Source organism: Eschrichtius robustus, chromosome 10 (assembly GCF_028021215.1).
Source record: "Eschrichtius robustus isolate mEscRob2 chromosome 10, mEscRob2.pri, whole genome shotgun sequence".
Classification (NCBI taxonomy): Eukaryota; Metazoa; Chordata; class Mammalia; order Artiodactyla; family Eschrichtiidae; genus Eschrichtius; species Eschrichtius robustus.
The window spans coordinates 28,397,696-28,418,740 of record NC_090833.1 but is presented as its reverse complement, the minus strand read 5'-3'; the positions used below and the strand labels follow the sequence as shown (position 1 = coordinate 28,418,740).

General features: G+C 35.1%; 1 protein-coding gene and 1 pseudogene across 1 annotated transcript; one reads left to right on the top strand and one right to left on the bottom strand.

Annotated features, from left to right (window-relative positions):
* Nucleotides 1–12,774: 12,774 nt before the first annotated feature.
* On the top strand, nt 12,775–13,726 carry LOC137770486 (olfactory receptor 13D1-like; annotated as a pseudogene).
* A 5,473-nt stretch (nt 13,727–19,199) lies between these two features.
* LOC137770366 (olfactory receptor 13C9-like) lies at nt 19,200–20,084 on the bottom strand. Its single transcript, XM_068553016.1, is given in 3 exon segments — nt 19,200–19,900; nt 19,903–20,009; nt 20,011–20,084. Coding segments are annotated over 3 exon segments (882 nt in total).
* Between the last annotated feature and the right edge of the window lie 961 nt (nt 20,085–21,045).

The window sequence follows — 21,045 nt, the reverse complement described above, 5'->3', positions numbered from 1 at the left end:
AGTGTAGACATTGCATTGGTGCCAAAGTGAGAAATGGAAACCCCATTTCCATTGAAGGAATTGAGTCAGATATGTCAATAGAAGAAAGCACTCCTTTCTTCTAGCCCTTTGAGGAGTCAATGAGAGGTGAAATATAGAATACACATCTAAAGTAAAAGACTATAACTACTTCTAAATTATAAAAGTAAGCCCTTAATATCTTCCTTTCTTGCTAACAGGTAATTACTATTTCTTCGTAATATTAAATAAGTTAATTCATGCTCAGCACTAAGTAGTGCCTAGAACCCCCTAAATATCCAATAAACATTGATGATTTTTTATTACTGCTCAGTGTACTTTAATAGATCATAAAGCTTTGAGTAGACACAAGATTTTCATCCTTACTTTTTTACAGAGTAATTTTGATGCTATTAAACTATTGTCTCCCAGCTTCAAATTCGCTTTTCTTTGTGAGTTAGGGTTGAGACACTGAAAACCACATTTCTCCTTTGCTAGCCAGCTTCTGTTAAATTCTTCCAAAAGAGTTGCTGGCAAGAAAATGGAAGGTTGGATGAGGATTAAGGGATTTGACCCTCCCTATTAACTTTCTGTTCATGTCAGCATCACTCCAGCTATGGTTCTTCACCACAACAATGGCAAATCCTTAGTTGCTTCCAGTATTGGTTTCAGTTTTTATTTCTTCTTTTCTATAAGCCAAAACCAGTAGCCTACCAGTGCCACCTCCTCAGAGGTTTGAATCTGTCACTCAGCTTTTACTCCTGGTAAATAAATAGCCCTGCCTGCTAAGTCTTTACTTTGTCTTGAGGTATCTTTAAAAATAATAAAATACGCAATTCTCTGCTTGAGAAACGTAGTGAATCAGATGGAGCATAAGCAATAGATTTGGTCAGATTGTCATTTCCATACACAATTGAATAACAGGTATTGGGCAAGGGATTTGCATTTCCTTTACAGTTCCTTCCTTGTGTCTAAAATGTAGATTATGGAAACCTCTTTAGTATGCTCTAAAATGACAAATAATGATTATCATACGACTGTATGAAAAGAAAACATTGAGTAGTTCACCAAATCCTGAAATACATGTGAGAAGGGATAAACTGAGGACCTTGAGAGAAAGAAAAAAAAAAATAACCCTTTTCTTTTACCAACACATACCTAGCACCCACCTAAATTCCATACCTGGCACCAGAGTATGCTACTTCTATAAATTTGTTGAATTAATGCATAAATAAATGAATGGAAGAAATAACTTCAGAAAGGTACACAGTTTCCAAAACAATTCACCAAGATCGTATTATTGAATCCTCATGAAAACTCTTCAAGGTGCTACTATTTCCCCAACTTTACAGAATACCTGATTCCAGAAAGGTAGAATATCTGAAGTCACAATCAGATGTGGAAAGTTTTTGATTTGAATAAAATGATTAACAAACTTTAACAACCCAACTATTATGGGATACACATTACCCTAAATAACATGTGGAACAGGTATAAAAATTGATATTTTGTTAGGCTGAGAGCAAGAATCAGCAAATTTCAGTGAAATTATATTAAACAGTCCCTATTCTCTCAATTAAATTAAAAGTAATTAATTAATTAAAAAGCTCCATAGCCTGAGATAATTAAAACACACTTCTAAATGATTAATGAGTACCACTGAAATTCAAAATAGTTAACAATGTCTATGGCAAGTGCTCCATTAAGTCAGAATGAATGCCTACCATAAATAATCAGTGTGGCCATAGTAATGTGCTAGCTAAATTTCAGCTTTGCTTATAGATCAGAGAAAAAATTACAACCAAAAAATTAAAACCTCATAAAACCAGACCTGAGCTTATACCCACTGGTATAACTGTACTGGTTGTTTATAGTTAGTATCCATTCTGATTAATTGGTAGCTGTTCCATAGTCTTTGTAAAATATTTTCAATATCAACCTTGCTAAGAAATGAAATATAATTAAACACTGCAATTAAAATTTACTAGATACAGAAAAGAAAACAGTTTTTTGAGGGAGATGTTCCTACTAGAATTCGTTTAGGAAACTTGGCTTCATAAGGAAGAGAGAAGGAAGAAAACAAAAAGGAAGATAGAGATAAGGAACTATCTAGAGAATTTGAATGCAATGCCAATATGCAAGGTATTGTGCTATATATCACATCTTATTACTTCTTACTAAATCTTCACAGTAATCTTAAAAGGTATATTTCCTTGCTCTTAATTTATAGGTGAAGAGATTAAGATTCATAGAAGATAAGATCATACAGGTTCTAAGTGGGAAAGCTAGTTTTCAAACCATGGTCTTTACTATAGAGACATATTATTTCCTCTATTGCCTACTAGTCAGAAGAAAATATTCTGAAGCCGAGTTGTATCTAAATCAGGAGAATTAATCTAAACATAATAGAAGGCAAGAAAGTTAAAATATTCTAAATGGATTTAACCTTGTAATTTCTCCAAAGCAGTTAACTGGATATATAGGTGATTTCAGGAGACAATGATGACCAAGTGCTCAGTGATTATGGCAAAGGCCATGAAAAAGAGTGGATAATACTTGACTTTGTCTTGAGCCCAGTATAGCATCAGGCTCTTGGGAAACTCGCTGATACCCCTGTACTTACAAGTAACAGACAGTAATCACCAGGAACAAAGTGTTTTAAATAACCAGAAAACTGCTGAATAAACCTAGGGTCATGGGTTGTCAGTGTGATGCACTTTAAGGAAGGGGAATTTTTAGGGTGTGAGAATTTTTAGTTTATCAAGGGAGGCAGAAAACATTACTGGTTATGAGACTGCATGTGCAGCCAAACTTTTTAGATTGGAATCTCATGTCCATATCTACCTTACTAATCTATAGCCTATGCAAGTAATATAACTTCTCTGAACCTCAGCTTTCTGATCCTTTGTGAAGATTAAATATACTAGCTCATTTGTCCACATTTTACAGCACTTCTCTCACTCTAGAGAAAGGGTCTTAGCTTTAAAAAATCAAGGAACTGGAGGAATAGCAAGAGTGCAACTATAACCAGGTTTTTTTGTGATGATAGTAGATCACCAGGTTGATAGCATCTAGCTAGTATATGAAGATACAAATTTAAACACTACTGATGAGCATTCAGTGTGAGGCTGTAGATGGTGAAATTTTTGATGTGGATATTATAGGTAATATCTATGCAGTATATATGAAAAGCTGAACAACCATTACTAACTGCACCCAACTTTTTAGGGAAGAAAGAAGTAGAACCACTAAAAGCAGAGGCAAGTAGCCATTCAAAAGGTAGAAAGAGAGGCATGGTTCTGTAGTCACCAGCATCACAAAAGGGAGAGCCTTATGATGCCTAAAAGGGAATATCCTAACTCTAAGAAAGGAAATTAGAGATAAGTGGCAAATAAACAATGAATGGTAAGTAAATAACAACAATAATAAAATAATAAATTAAATGTTAATAATAAATAAAAATAGTAATAAAGGTGTGCAACCTAATCAGCATTCCTTTTTGGAAAATACAGATGAACAAACTACCTAGATATGTAAGCATCTATTACAGAAATTTTAATATATAGATGCCCAAGGTTTCTAACAGTAGCTACATGGTAGATATCCATGAGAGGATCCACTGAGAGAATTATTTTTATGAAATATACTGCAAATGTGAGCAAGGGCACTAGGGTTGATCAAACCACTTTATCTTTGCTTTGTTACAATTTGCAAGTAACTTTAGAGGACTCAAATTTGAAAGTCTCAAATAAATATATCATTTTTAACATTACCTATCACTCATCACAACTAAAAAACTGATCAGTAACTGTCCCTCTGGCATTCAACACACGCATCTGCAGTGGGAAGGGAACTGGGCCATGCTGACCTGCCAACTCCTATATTCCTGCCATACCCTGTACTTCACTCACCCCTACTCTACCCAAAGTCTCAGGAGAAGTAGAATGTGCTACCTCAGCCCTGGATGCAAATGAAACACCCAAATATGAGCATGGGAGTGACAGCTCTAACCCTTGAAAATATGAGCACTGCTTCTTGCAAATATTGTTTCACTTTGTTTTACAAGAACCTGTGCTGCACGTGAAAGCAGAGAGCACATAGTCGTACTGCAGCAGCATCTTCTCTCATCTTGAGATAAATTTCACTGTCTACTAGATAGCCCTCAGAAGATATCCAGTAATGGCCATTTCCCAGTTTAGTATGAATGTGAAACCGGGCTCTGACAAGGGATGATATTAAAAGGTATATTTGACAAGTAAGGCATAGGCAACAATGAATCAGACTAGAAACCCAGCTGGGATGACATATTAGGTGGTAAGCAGAGTAATGGTGTTATCTGTATCACATTTTAAGAAGATCCACCATACCATTGTCTGGGAATATATTGAAGGAAGGCAAGAGTGAAATCTGAGAGACCAGTTAGGAAGTTGTTGTAGAAATGCCACTTCACTCAGGAGCTCATGGCTTATGAGCTATGCATTACTCATTTTTGTTTCTCCCACAGCTTTTTGGTCTGCCAATGTACCTGCTGAGGTAAACTGACTTAAATATACTTATCAAGAAAAACAAGCCTCCTCTAATTTTGATGGAATTACCTTAAAGGACTTCACAAAACTTTGTGTAATTAAATTCAATAAGTTATACAGTTCTATCTTATACAAGCAATTCATATTTTCCCCAATTCATCAAGGAATAGATTCCATTTTTTGGCAGTAGTGATTCATTTTGATACTCTTTCTATTGATTTTTATAGCTTACTGAAACAGGATGATTATATGTCTGTTTTATTTACCCAAACCAATTGAAAGTGATTATTTATAACATCAACAGTAGGCAAACTATACTCAGACTCACTGACCAGTAATCAAATATAATAATGTCAACTGTCTTTTATGGAATGCCTATTAAATATGAAGAATCATAAGTACTCTATCACATACCAACCTTACAAGGTAGTTATAATACTCATTCTGCAACTTAAATACCTTATTCAAGATCATCAATCTACAGGTCAGGAAACTGGGATCCAGTGTATCCAACTCCATAGCCATTCTCTTTTTATAATTACAAGATGCATATATATATCATCTGTATAATTAGAAGAGCAAACACCCTTATTGAATACCTACTATGCATCCATAATTATGTTAAATTCTTCATATGTACTGCCTCATTAATTCTCATAATAACAATATCAGGTATTTTTAAGTTCCTCATTTTACAGACATGGAAACTGAGGCTTAGAGAGGTGCAGTGACCTCACTGAGGTCGTAGAGATAGTGCCTGACAAAGCTGAACTGTCTAACTCCAGAATCCAATGTTCTCAACCATCTCACTCTTCTGCCTCCTAAATGACAGAAAATGCTTTGCTCCAGTAGAATCAGGCAAAACCAGTAACCAGAAGTATAATGCATAGGTGAGGTCCTTATTTATCACAGAGAATCTCACAATCCTAAAATATTCTCTTCAGCAATACATGTTCTTAAATATTTTAACAAAACACATGGGGAATAGCTGAAAGAACTAAAATATTGTAGCTTGGTACAAGAAAGACTCAGAAACAGCAATCTGGAAGTACTCAAAAAGCTGTCATGTAAAAGGAGCATATACTTATTCTTGTTCCACAAGGAAAGGTGAGAGTTGCATACAGAGAGTTATATATATAGTTAAATGTAAAGAACTTTCTAATAATGGGTGCTTATTGAGAGAATAAAGTGCTCTAACCATCACTGGATTGGGGGGCAGAAGTAAAATGAACATCAACCATACTATAGGTGTGTTCCTGTAATCTCATAAGGGTTAGAACTAGATTAATTTTAAGATGATTTCCAGATCTGAGATGCAATCATGTAGGATTTGACTATTCCACTAGTATGTTTGTATAAGAGTATGTATTCAATTATCTTTACCTTGATTGAGATTATTCCAAAATAAATGAAATATAGCATTCCCCTTAAAGAATAAATTAGGATTGTCATTGCAGCATTGTTTACATTAAAAAAAATGAAAGCAAGGTAGATGTCCATTATTTGAAAACAGATTAAATAAATCTTGAAACATGAATATAATAGAACACTATGGGTTGGTCAAAAAGTTCATTTGGGCTTTTCCATAACATCTTCTGTAATATATAGGCATTATAATCATGTTCCTTGAGTATTTGATGATATGTGAAAAAATGCTTATGATTTAATGTTAAATGTAAGAGGGTGTAAATTACAGATAAACATAGAAATTTTATGACCTATGATATAACGCTTCCCATGTTTATCTTTAAATTTTTTGAAACTGTCTTTTTCTATCAACTACGTCCAAGTTCATCCCAATGTTGATCATAGTGCCTGCCCCATAACAGGTGCTCAAAAATACTTGGTAAATGAATAATGGGAAAAGAACATGACATATTTTTAATAAAGTATTTTGGAAAAATTAGTTAATATTTTAAAAATATCAATCTGTTCTATGCATTAGACATAAAACAACATAGTTATGATAAAACAAAACCAAATATAACCATAGAAGAAAATTTCATTCATATTTTTCAGGGATAATATGATAATTTTAATGAAAATTTAAATAGCATGTCAAAAATAAGAAGGAAAACCACAAACTGGAAATCTGAAGAAAATTTAAAAAGTGTTACTCTATTAAGAGTTCATACAAATTAAGAGGAAAACTATCAAAATACCAAGAGATAGTTAAGCAAAGAGTATAGATGCATAATAAAAGGGAAAATATAATAAATGAACATAAAGGAAATAGTCAATCTAACTACCAATCATAGGAATAAAAAGTAAAACAAAGTAATGTTTTATACAAATAGAAAAGAATAAACACCTTCTCTTGTTCTAGAAAATATATAAAAATGGTCTGTGCAAATACCGCAGTAGCAGGGTGATAAAATGTTAAAGTTTGGAAAAATAATTTTGCATATGTACTAAGAATTCTCTCAATTCAGATCTTTCCATTCTATAATCCCATCTCTAGAGATTAAGTTATTTCCAGTAGAAGGAAAAGCAGATTAGATTGCCTGATACACAGATAGCAATGGTCATTATAACAAAATTTCAAAATATTAAAAACAAATTAAATTATCCAACAATATTAAAATTAAAGCCTTGATTATTCTTCAAATGTTGAAAAAGAATGTAATAAAGACTGAAAAGTCACAGAAAATTATTGATATAAAATAGCAAATTCTAATTAAAATTTATCCATACTGGTATAAAGAAAAATTATTTGTGTGTGGTTGAGAATTAACAAAAATATGGATGATAAAAATAGTTTAAAGAGGTAGAATGACTTTAGGATTTTATTAGGATTGAACTAGTATTATTTGTGGAATAAGAAGAAAAACAAATTCTTGGGGAGAGTTTAACTTTTTTGAGAACTATTGGACATATTCTGATTTAAGCCCCGATATATGTTGAGGTCATCAAATAGTTCAAGAACTATTCCAAGAAATGTATGGCTGGGGAAGGTTTTTGTTAACTCAGGATAACTGGGTTTTTGGAACAAGCAGAAGTAGGGAACTTTATCTCTAGAGACTCCTAAGTTTCTGACTCACAGCCTTAGGGACTAAAGAAGTTTATAAAAATCAGTGCTAAATTAGCTTCCAAAAGAAGCTGAGTCTCTTGAGTAAGTGTTAACTTTAAGACAAATCTTGGGAAACTAGAGTTGCATCATTGATCTTCTTTTAATATCTTGTATTTCCCTCATGCCTCTTAAGAATATTCATGTACAGACAAATTGCCTGATTGTGGCTGTTCTTTCTCACATTTCTTTTTAGGAAGGAGCAACAGTCTTTCAAGTTGAGAATATTCTGGTCTTATTTGAAAAATGCAAATGAAATTCAAATTCTTGGGAATTTTTTCTATCACATAATAGAATGGAATGGTGTGAATGAATTTAAATGACTTTAAAAGACTTTAAAACTCAGTCAGAAGGTAAGATAAAGAGAGAAGTTTTTATTTAAATTATTTCACAAAAAAAATATCCTATCAATAAATATAAAAACTTTTGAGTTGAGGTGATCATTGCTAGTGAGATTATGAAAATACATATATATATTTATATATGTGTAAAGGAAAAAAAGATAAAAACCCAGGCAACATCTCCAAGACCAGGATACCACTTAATTTTTTTAAATCCCAAAATATTCCATGGAAGAGACTAGTGAGGAAAAGAAAGCTGTTTGCAATGCAACAGACCCTTATAAATAACAGGCTAATGGCTACTGTATTCGAGTATTGAGAAGTATCAAGTTCACTAAAATCTTAAGAAAAAAGTAACTGGAGTAAGAGCCCCTGGTGATTTATACATTATTCACACATAAACTATGCTCAGTAAGAGTTTGAGGATATATTAGATAAACATGTTTATGGTAAAAATAGGATTAGAAACAAAAAATATGTAACAGAGGGCAGAATTAATTATGAGTGTTAGTCTGAGCCCTAGAAGGCCAAAGCAAAAGAAAAAATATTAAAAGTTTTTGAGCTCTCATTTATATAATTAATCAAATTCCACAACCTAGATCTTAATTCTCTACACTAAATCTGAAAGAAATTTTGGGCATGTTTTTCATTTGAATTCATTATTGGGATAATGTTTTCATAAGTGGAAGTCAATGAATGTCTTCAATGTCTTCAAAAGAGGCAAATACATATTTAATGTGTATATATATCATATGGGTCCTTGAGTGCATCATATTAAATTGTGATTTTTATTTAAAAATTTATAAACAAGTATACATCGTGACTTAGTGGTAAAAATGGGGGCTTGGGGATCATAAGGATAAGGGCTTAAATAATAGTTCTGGTATTTACCAACGGTAAGATATTGAAAGTTGTACTTGACCATTAAAATCTCAAAATAAATTCTTCATTGTTAAAAAATTCATAATAATACTTGGATTATTCTGAAAGTTAAATGATAAAAATTACATGAAGTGCCTAATACAGACTAGGACCTCACATGTTGTCACTTACTCTTCTCTTTGTGAGCTAAAATAATACATCTTTCCTTGTGGTATATTAATCAAAGATTACAGTTTATAAAATCTATAAATTGAGATTTGGCAAATCCATTTATCTTGGCAAAATATCAATTGTCTTAATTGATCTTTTTAGAAGAACTGGACAGGATAACAAAATTATTTCCCCTAGTGAGACTTTAGAGTATAGATGGTATCTGTTTTTCACTGAAAAATCTTAGTACTTTAAATATTAGATCTTTAAGTAGCCGAGTCAATAAAACAAAGCAAAAAAAATTCTAGAAAGTTAGAGGCTTTCTAGAAAATTACACAGCTTGACTTCTGGCTTGGATAAAAAAAAGTCACAGACTTTCCTTTAGGTCTGTTACAACACTAAAACGGTGCCTGGATGAAGTCCCACAGCACTGAACCACAGAGTGATTACTTCTAAAAGAACAGGAGTTGGGTGAGAGGGATTAGAGGACAGCTAGGATCCAGGCCAGTTCAGAGCCTTAACAAATAAGAATTTCACCTTCTAGTGACAATTCTGTTCTAGGCACCGATGGTCTGCTATCTCTTTTGAGACTATACGATTAAGTCAAGAACTCAAGTTCTTTATATTGGTTTACCTCCTAAAAACAATAAACACTGTTAACCTGCAAGATTTTCAGAGAAGGGATTATAATTGCTCTAGGTCTACCAGAAATAGGGGGTTCCTATGCATAACTGGACAAGGCACACCAGTACAACTCAGCCTCAACGTGTAGTCTCTAGACACCTAAGACAATCACAGCACTGTTTAAATTGTTTTAACATTTTTTTGCTCTGCATTAATCTTCCTAACATTATTGGACACCTGCTTCAACTTTTTTTTAAATTATATTTTTCCTTTCTGCATATTTATTTTAGAAGTTTGGGTAATTCAGAAACGTAGAAAAAAGGTCCCTAAAATAACCATTAATGTTTTGGATATTTCTTTCCAGTCTTTCTATTCTGTCTAGGCTATCTTGGTTTAGATTTTGGTTTTGCAAACAATGCTATAACTGTTTTGTTTCTGTTTTCACTTAATCATTTTAAATATTTTAAGTATCATTTTTGGGTTAGTATAAATTTCTCACAAATGTCATATTAATAGGTGCATAATGGCCCATCAAATGAATGTACTATAATTATTTAACAATTCTCCTAGCATTAGACAAGAATGAAAAACTCTTTTAAAAGATAACTTCCAATAACGCTAAAGATCTAGTAAAAATGGAATTACCCAATATACAGATACCATGGAAAGCGATTTTATTAGAAACTACCAAAAATCTTTTAAAAACCTTCATTCCCTTGTTCCCAGATTCTGGGAATCCATTTAGGGAAGTAAAGTTAAATGGGGGAAACATTTCAGGCACAATGCAATTCAACAGAGTGTTTGTTGACTGCTTCTTAAAAGGTACACTAGCATTGCAAGAGTAATGAAAACAATTCCCTCTCTACTATCCATTTTCCTCCCCGCCCCGCCATTTGAAAGCATTACAGCAGATTGGTGGTATCTCTTTAAAAAGTTTTCAAGTGAAATTTTTTGCAGCAACTATCTAAGGGCTGTTAGGATACCAAATGTACACCATAATTATTTTCTATAAGTAATTTCCAAAGAGAAATCAGCTTTTAGAAGATGTTCCTAGAAAAGAAAGAGAGGGCATTTGACCTGATTCACATCTTTCCTCTCAAAACTTCAGTACATACAGACCCCAGATGACTAAGTTTCTTCAAAGCCTCTATCAGAATTTTATTCCCAGAGAAAGAGTAGATTGATATGTGCACCTACAGTCAATCAAATTCCAATCTTAATACCAAGTAAAAGTATATCCCAGCCTACCCAACACTCCCTACCCTCTTTGAAATGTATACCTACAAAGTAGGGTACAGCTTGAATTGGATGAGAGTCCTCCTTTCCATAGCCAATAGATATATAAATATTCTATTATGCTGATTGAATTGTCTCACCATTGTAAACTGGAGTTTTCACAGAAAGCAGAATAACCTGTTGGCAAATGACTATCACAGAGAGAAATGGCCAATCCTATACCAAAAACATAGCTACTGTTGTAAAACCCTAAATAGAAACCCATCCATTGGATCAATTTTTTTTCCTCTAGGGATATTTTTTAAGCTAGATAGAATATTTTGAGGATGAAGAGGTGTTTTCAAAATTATGCTCTTTTATTTATTATAAAGAAGAAGGTCATCTACTAATATCTACTCTTTAAATTTTTTCAAATTAAAATCATTTTCTCCATACTCTACAGCGCACAACTCAGATCTTGAACTGATATCAAATTCCTTTCTTGGAAAATATTGAGCCTAATTGCGAATTCAGCAAATGGAGAGGAATGACTTTCATAGGGACAGATAAAAGGCAAAATCGTCTGTGTGTAATTTGGTTGTTTGTATTTCTAAAATCTAAAGAAACCAAAGCTAATTGCAATATACGCTTATACAGAAGTCTCACCCCAAAAGCTCACCAAAATGTTTAGTTTTGCATTGTTTGCTACTCAATTACAATCCCACATACAACTGAAACACCAATGGCATGCTCCAATGGTATCAGAGAGAGATGGTCTAAAAGGCCTTGCTGGGGCTTCCCTGGTGGCGCAGTGGTTAAGGATCTGCCTGCCAATGCAGGGGACACGGGTTCGAGCCCTGGTTCAGGAAGATCCCACATGCCGCGGAGCAACTAAGCCCATAAACCACAACTACTGAGCCTGCGCATCTGGAGCTTGTGCTCTGCAACGGAAGAGGCCGCGAGACAGTGAGAGGCCCGCGCACCGCGGTGAAGAGTGGCCCCCGCTCGTCGCAACTAGAGAAAAAGCCCTCGCACAGAAACGAAGACCCAACACCGCCAAAAATAAATAAATAAATAAAAGGCCTTGCTATTCATGTGCTTATAGACAAGCAGCATCAGCAGCATCTGGAGACATGTTAATAAATTCAGATCTTAGAACTGACTTCAGAACCACTGAATGAGAATCTTTTTCAGAGATTTCCCATGTGACTCATCTGTATACTAAAACTTGGAAACACTCCCCTAGATGGGTGGTTCTCTTCCTCAGTTGCACAACAGAAACATCTGGAGGGCATTATTTTAAAAGATGCCTTATTCCCACTCCTTAGAAAACTTGCATAATTTTGGGAGGGCAATTACCATGCAAATAAAAAAGGGGGGATGTAAATCAGAAAATGTAGATTTGAATAGTGGCTTGTCCACTTACTGTGTTTTAAAATACTTTTACCTCTATGAACTTTATTTTCCTCAAAAAATTATAGTGATGATAAAATAAGTAATACATGTGAGCATATTCATAAATTGTAAAACCCTAAACCAATGTTACTGTTAATGACTGGCATGGTATAAAATAAAATAAATCGATATTTTTAAGAGATTAAGCATGCTATCTCCAAAATAATGATATTCAAAGTAAGTCTGTGGGTCAACTGAATCAGAAATAACAAATGTTTATTAAAATGCAAATAGTTCTTCCCTGACTCAGAACTTGTGCATCACAATCTCAGGATATAGAATACAGAAGTCTGTATTTTTAATAAACTACCAATGTAATTATTGCATGTCTTCTATCCCTAACTTATGAGCTAGAAGAGGAATTTGAAAAGCTAAACTCACAATTGTAAACCCACTCCAGCTAGTACTGACACACTTGTAGTCCTACCTCTAATTATCTCTTACTTTGTATGATAATACTACATAGACTCCTTAAACCCACATCTCTTCTGGATTACTCCAGGTATTAAAAAGTAAAATGGACAGGACCAATCGGACAGAGATTGAGTTCATTCTACAGGGACTTTCTGAGTACCCAAGAGCCAAAAAACTCCTTTTTGTGATGTGCTTGGGGATGTACCTGGTAATCCTCCTGGGGAACAGCACCTAGATCATCCTCACTCTCCTGGATTCCTGCCTTCACACCCCTATGTACTTCTTCCTTGGTAATCTTTCCTTCCTTGACATTTGGTACACATCCTCCTTTATCCCCTCATCGCTGATACACTTTCTATCAGAGAAAAAAACCATCTCCTTCACTAGATGTGTTGTTCAGATGTCTGTCTCTTACACTATGGGGTCTACAGAGTGTGTGCTCCTAGCAGTGATGGCATATAACTATTATGTAGGCATCTGCATCCCTTTGAGATACACCATCATCATGAGCAAGGCACTTTGTATTCAGGTGGCAGCTCCCTCCTGGGGATTGGGCTTTCTCAACTCATTGACAGAAACAATTGTAGCAATACGGTCACCCTTCTGTGGAAAAAATGTCATCAATCATTTTGTTTGTGAAATATTGGCTTTTGTCAAGCTGGCTTGCACAGATATTTCCTTGAATGTGATTACTAAAATGTTGAGCGATGTAATATTTTTGTTTGCTCCATTACTGTTGGTATCTCCTACATTTTCATCCTTTCTACTGTACTAAGAATCAATTCAGCTGGGGGAAGAAAAAAGGCTTTTTCCACCTGCTCAGCCCACATAACAGTGGTGACTGTGTTTTATGGGTCAATCCTCTTAATGTATATGAAGCCAAATTCCAAAGACTCTGCTTCTGACAAACTGATTGCCCTGTTCTATGGAGTAGTCACACTCATGCTCAATCCTACCATGCTCAATGACTGAAGAATACAGAGGTCCATTGAGCTATGAGAAAATTGGCAGCTAGACTGGTTCTGGAGGAAAGGATGAGGAACTTACATCTTTGAGTTTATGCGCAAAATAAGCTCTTATATTGGAGGCAAAGTTTTTTGTTTTGTTTTTTTTTTAATTAATTAATTAATTTATTTTTAGCTGTGTTGGGTCTTTGTTTCTGTGCGAGGGCTTTCTCCAGTTGCGGCAAGCGGGGGCCACTCCTCATCGCGGTGCGCGGGCCTCTCACTATCGCGGCCTCTCTTGTTGCAGAGCACAGGCTCCAGACGCGCAGGCTCAGTAATTGTGGCTCACGGGCCCAGTTGCTCCGCGGCATGTGGGATCTTCCCAGACCAGGGCTCGAACCCATGTCCCCTGCATTGGCAGGCAGATTCTCAACCACTGCGCCACCAGGGAAGCCCCCGGTTGCTGGTTTTGAATTTATTTTCTCATTTGATTGTCACAACAACTTCATAATGCAGACATTGCTATATCCGTCTTCAAAGCACACAGAGGTCAAGTTCAGTTTTCCAAGGTCACACAGCTCAGAGTGAAAGAACAGGAATTCAATCCTGAGTTCCCTGGTTTTACTGCCCATGATTTTCCATAATACCACATTACCACTCCTGTTGCAGCAATAACTAAACTGACAAGTACTGACATAGTAAATAAGACATGAAAATATTTTTCCACAAATTTTTATTTCTTCAACACGAGTATGTAGAATATTAGGTAGAATAATATGCTTTATGACTTTAATTGAGGATCAGGTTGTGATTTATTTTATTTTATTGTGCTAATGAGGGTTCAGTGGAAGAGATAATGAATAGGATTTTTTAATTAATACCCATTCCCATCTGAACATTGCTTCTCACTTTGTTCACAAACCTTTTTATTTATCATAATATGTTCCAATTGCTTCTTTAATACAGAGGCATTCTATATGTTGACTTTAAAAGGAATTGATTATTTCCTATATGGAATAAACCATTAACCTTGACTTCCAATCTCTCCTTTTTATTGCATTTAATAAGAAATAAGTAATGTTAACTCCATCTTACTATTAAATGTATTAAAATAACAATTATGAAATACTAGTCATAGGCAATAAAAGAATGAGAAAACCACAGTTACCTAGTATGTGTACTACTGAAGTTTACTCAAATCAGGCCGACAAAACCACAATATTAATGCCCATAATCCTATCAAAAGCCTTAAGAGGTCTTCACAAAGTGAAGGCATAATCACAGGCTTATAGATATTTGGTGAAGTCTGTTGCAGAAAAGTATCCACTTGGAGATAATAAACCCAAGGCCAGATAACAGAAAATTTTAAAAGGAATACAAACTTTACTTAGAAGGGTTCCACATAGAAATAGAACTTTTGAGTCTTGGATAATTTCTATCTCTTCATCCATAGATCAGATTCACCCTGGCCTTATGGAGACAGTGAATGAAGACAGATGAGCGAATATGACTAGCTGAAATTAATAATTGCCTTAAGTCTCATCACTGTATTAGCTATTACTTATGCATACTTGTGATACTCTCTTCCATTCTCTCACCCTTCTATTACTCCTCCAATGGCCACAGACCATAGCCTTCAAAGATTATTATTAATGATTGGTCAATCTATTGACCCCAATCTAAATACCTGTCTTGATGAGGTTGTCACTCTTTGGACAGACTAGATAAACCTTTGTTATGATTTCCTCACATGCCCTAAAATTAATTCCATTACATCTTCTATCTCTTTCTTCTACACAAATGGGCAGCCCTCAACTTGGGTCCAAGCCATCACAACAATTTTACTGGCATTGTTAACAATTCCATGAAAAAAAGCAAATAAGTTTTGTACATTTATCCATCTGGTCCAGAGGGGGAATACAAATGCTATGAAATATTCTGAGTGTACATTTTTAATTCCTTGTATATTATGGTTTATATAATAAGATATTTCACATATTTCAACACTTACACCCATTTAGTGGGCTTTGGGTATTACAAATTCTATAATATAAATATCATGTCTTTTCTTTCTAAGTGCTAATGAGTTCATCTGTACCCTTGGATTTAAGGAACCACATGTCAGGGAATAGAAGGATTAAAAAGGGTACTAGTAGTTTCACTGAAGCACCCTGTAGCTTCTTGGAATGTACAAAAAAAATTGCAGCATCCTAAGACCAAAAACATACCACTAAACTCTCTGATATTTTTTTTTTTCATGACTGGCACTCCTCCACTCCACTTCTAATCAGGATATATTTCTACAGATCTTTACATTTGTATATAGACATTCACATCATACACACATATCTGCACATACAAACATATCCACACATTTAAAACAAAGCCACACATTTACAGAATACGTAACTGTTTCCATTAAATTTAGCTATGCTGAAAAAGTGGTTATATTAGTTTGCTAAGGCTGCCATAACAAAACATCACAGACTGGGTGACTTACAAAATAGAAATTTATTTGCTCACAGTTCTGGAAGCTAGAAGTCCAGAATAAGGATGTCGGCAAGTCTGATTTCTTCTGAGGCCTCTCCTTAGCTTGTAGTCACCTTCTCATTATGCCCTTTCCTCTGTGTGTGAGAACAGCTGGTGTATGTATGTGTGTCCAAATTTTCTCTTCTCATAATGATACAACTCAGCTTATATAAGGGCCTACACTAACGGCCTCATTTTAATTTAACCACCTTTATAAAGGTCATATCACCAAATGCAGACACATTCTGAGGTACTAGGTATATAGGGGGGAGGGAGGAATGGGGGGTTATACCTTCAGCATAAGAGTTTTGAAGAGACACAATTCAGCCTAAAACAGAGGTCAATAACAAATTAGCTAAAAATCTACTAAAGTTATTACATTTGTATATTACATGTATACAATTTTGAGTACTTAACAATATACTAAAAATGTTTAAAGTTATATTTACAATCAGGTACCACCTCACACTGGAAGGGTAAGCTGGGACGAAGTAAGAGAGTGGCATGGACATATATACACTACCGAATGTAAAATAGCTAGTGAGAAGCAGCCACATAGCACAGGGAGATCAACTCAGTGCTTCATGACCACCTAGAGGGGTGGGATAGGGAGGGTGGGAGGCAGACGCAAGAGGGAGGAGATATGGGGATATATGTATATGTATAGCTGTTTGACTTGTTATAAAGCAGAAACTAACACACCATTGTAAAGCAATTATACTCCAATAAAGATGTTAAAAAAAAATGATGTCTTGGTGTGCTACAGAAGTATAAATGACAAGCAATTCAGAATCAAGGAATAATTTGCAGGAGAGGTGAGACCTAAACTGATTCTTAATTTGTGAGTAAGAATTTGAGAGAGAAGTAATATAGGGAAGGATATTCCAAGAAGAGGAAAATAACATCAATGGTGAAAGATAAGAAATGGTATGATGAACACAGGAAAAGAAAATAACTCAGCATCACAAGAACCTAACTAAAGATGCATATGGAGGTTAGCGGAAGATGAAACTAAACAAACCAAAGCAAAGAGGGCCTCATTTGCCATAAGTGTCAATCAGGGCTTAGTTACAAATGACAGAATATCTTCTGGATGATTTAAGCAGAAAGGAATTATTTCATTTACTATTATTATTAAATGATAGCACGGGGGTGTTATCATTCCTTCTCAAGAAACTTATGTTTTCCAAATCACAAATCCTAAGAAAAACTGAGAAACTGGAAAAACAGTAAAAGCTTTCAAAATAAACTTTCTGAAGGAAAACCCTCTAGAGGCCAAGTATTAAATAAGTATATCAATATTATAATGATAGTGTATTTGCCCAGCAAATTTGAACACGTGGGTACATCAAAACAGGGGACTTGCCTTTCTTTCCTTCAGACCTTGATTCTACAACCCTGTGAGGCGGGAAAACACTTCTGGTGTTCTCCTCTGAGGAGAAATATGCACATTAAAATTTCTATTTGCTTTAATTAATTTTCTAGCTGAAATTTATAAATGTGATATAAGACTAGGACCTAGATCAGTATTACCAAAGAGTTTATGGAAGCAGTTGGACTCAAGCTGTGAGAAAAAACAAAATTAGAGTCTGAGTATACAGGATAGCCTGTGGGTCAAACATAATATGCCTGACTTCAGACGTTTTCCACCTACTTGGAATTCTTAGGGGGGGGAAAAAGTCCTATGAGCTGCTGTATGGGAACTAATAGGTTCTTATAACCTATTTTGTCAGAGTGTGAATCTGATACATCAATGGTCTCAACCTTTGCATCAGATTTAATCTGTGCATAATGATGATAGAAGCTAGAGGTAACTAAATAGAGTTCATGACTGTTTAACAGTCCTTCTACTAAAATTAAAAAGTAAGCTTGGAAAAATAAAATGAATATACCCCCAATTCCACGAACATTTAATTCTTACTCTCCTGCATAAAATATCTGTAGGCCCAACATCCTCTGAATTTAAAGATCCATCAATATAAAATGTGTCCAGCCAATTGGATTTCCTAGAATGTGGCTCACTCCTGAACACACTTTCTCATTCATCTTGGGCTGTAAACTAGAAGTGTTCTCTTCAGATAGAGTAAAAATTTGGGAGAAAGCCAAGGAAAATCAAGATAATGTTACCTCCTTCTGACATCTCCCAATCCTCTGCTTCCTCAGATCACTAGGGTCACAAAGCTAGTCAGTAACAGAGACAAGACATAAATGCAGGTCTACACTAGAAATCAAGAGCTTTGATATTCTAAGATTTGAAACAGTATTGGAATTTCCTCAGGATATCAAAGAAAACTGGCTTCTTCTAAATCACACTGATATGACCCACCATCCAACTCAACACTTGTCCACATTTTCACCTGGAGTAGCAGACTGGATTTCAAACTTAGTTTTAATTTTGCAAAATTTTCTTTATGCTAAAGCTAACAAGTAAGCTGAAAAAAAAATTTAGGGAAATAAAAAGGACATCTTGATTGATTGCATAGGGCTCACCCAAAAGCCCCATTTACCCACTCCCTCTATAGTCCCAAAGGTTCAGTATCCCTAGAGTTCCACAGAAAAAAATATTCTAAATACTGAGCAAGAAAATAGTATTTACTGGCTTAGGACTATTTGGAGATTAATGGGAAACTACAACATAAGACTCTCCACTGGAATGTGGGTGCAGTGTTTTGGGGGATTTCTGTTTAGATTTTTTCACAACAGAGAGTTTTATTTATTTTGAAAGATTTAATGAAGCATTACTTATGAAATAATGTTGTATAAAAAAGTGAACATAAAGAGGCATATAACACTCAATTCCAATACTGCAATGAATATAGAATATCTTTCATAAAGTATTAGGGTAATAGGTGCTCTCTCTCTTTTCCTCACCCTACTGTCCTGTATCTTGCAAATTCTCTACAATAAGCATGAAATAATTTTGAAATGGTGTCATTACTAAAATTTTTTAAAATAAAATACAAAAGTGCAAAAAGAAGTTAAATTAACCAAAATCCCAAAATAATTCTCAAGTTTCAACAATGTCCAACATGTTCACAGTCCAATATTTTTCCATTCACTTGCTAAAGAACCTTCTGTTAGATAGATGTGTTACTGCTTCCTTCACATCCTTGTTTCTGAGACTGATTAAAGGATTCATCATGGGAGTCATCACCCCATAGAACATGGATATAAGTTTGTCAATAGCATCCAAGACATCTGAATTAAGTGGCTCTTTAGACTTGGGATTCATGTACATGAAGAGAATAGTTCCAGAGAATATTATCAGATGAGCCGAGCAGGTAGAGAAGGCTTTGCTTCTCCCCTCAGAAGTGTGGATTTTCAGGATGCTGGAAATGATTAATGAGTAAGAGATGACAATCAAGAGCAGGGGCACCAATGTGAACAATATCGCAGCCACAAACATGATGAACTCATCGCCTGAGATGTCAGCACAGGCCAATTTCATGACAGTCAGAATTTCACAGGAGAAATGATGGATGACATTATTCCTGCAGAAGGGCAACTGTACCACAAACACAGTTTGTACTGCAGAGTTGACAACTCCTATGATCCAGGGGTTGCAGATAGCCACATACCGGTCAAAGGCCATCATGCCCAGGAGCACACACTCTGTTGTCCCCATGGCCAAGCCAAGGAACATCTGCAATGCACAGCCAGAGAAGGAGATCTTCTTTCTTTCCAAGAGGAAGCTCACCAGTGTGGAGGGAATGGAGGTGGTGGTGTAGCAGATGTCCAAGGAGGAGAGGTTCCCAGGAAGAAGTACATAGAGGTATGAAGGTGGGAGTCTCAGATGCTGATTAAAATAAGGGTGCCATTACCCAGAAGGATGACCACATACATTATTAAGATTGGCACAAAAAAATAGTTCAAGCCTTGGGTAACCAGAAAGCCCCTTCAGAAAAAATTCCACCAGAATGGTTTGGTTTTCCCATTCCATTTTACTTCTCTCTTTTAACTGTAAGAATTCAAATAATTTTTTTTAAAAGCAATAGTTTCTTTACTATGGTAAGTCCAACTTCACCAATGCACAAATATAGAAATTTTGCATGAACCCAATGAGAAGACAGCAGAAAGAAAATAGGGAAGGGGAAAAAGAGAGAAAAGTAAGGGAGTGAAGAAGTAAACAATACGGGAAGAGAAATATGAGGGAAAAGCAATTATACTGATCAGTCTTTCTGAACCAGCAACTGTGTGTGAGGTTTTTTCCATGCATTACCTCATGTAAACCCCACAATTTTTATCATTTTAAAGATAAGGAACTTATCTAAGTTAAACTAAGTGAGTTTAAGCCTAAAGTCATATAAATGATGTGTAGCAAAGCCTGGGCTCAAACTCAAGCTGGCTTGTGGTCCATAATAAGCTGAGATTTAGGTAGCCTAGCTCCTGGGTCAGGAAGACTCAACAGTAACCCACTGCATACTGAAACGCTGAAAGAAGTGTGTCAATCTGATGGAAGAATGGTCAGCAAAAAACCCAACCAGTGTTTACTGATTGCCTGATTGCCAAAAAAACAGGTGTAATTTATGTGAAGCCCAGTAACCTAAGTCTTCTGACAATGAAAATACCTTTTTTGATGAGAGATAGAGTGACATTTTTAATTTTATTTTTTAAATTATCATACAGTAAAACATATAATAAAATTGATTTTGTCTCTTTCAGCTTGTAGTTCTATGAATTTTAAAACATATACAGATTCATGTATCTATCACAATAATCAGGACATAGAACTCTTCTATCGCCATAAAAACCCCCTTGGGCTACCACTTTATAATCACTCCTTTCATCCATTCATAAATCCTGGCAAAGATGTATATGCTTGTTATCCCTATAGTTTACCCTTTAACAGAATGGCATATAAAAGGAATCATATGAGCCATTGCCATCTGGCTCCTTTCACT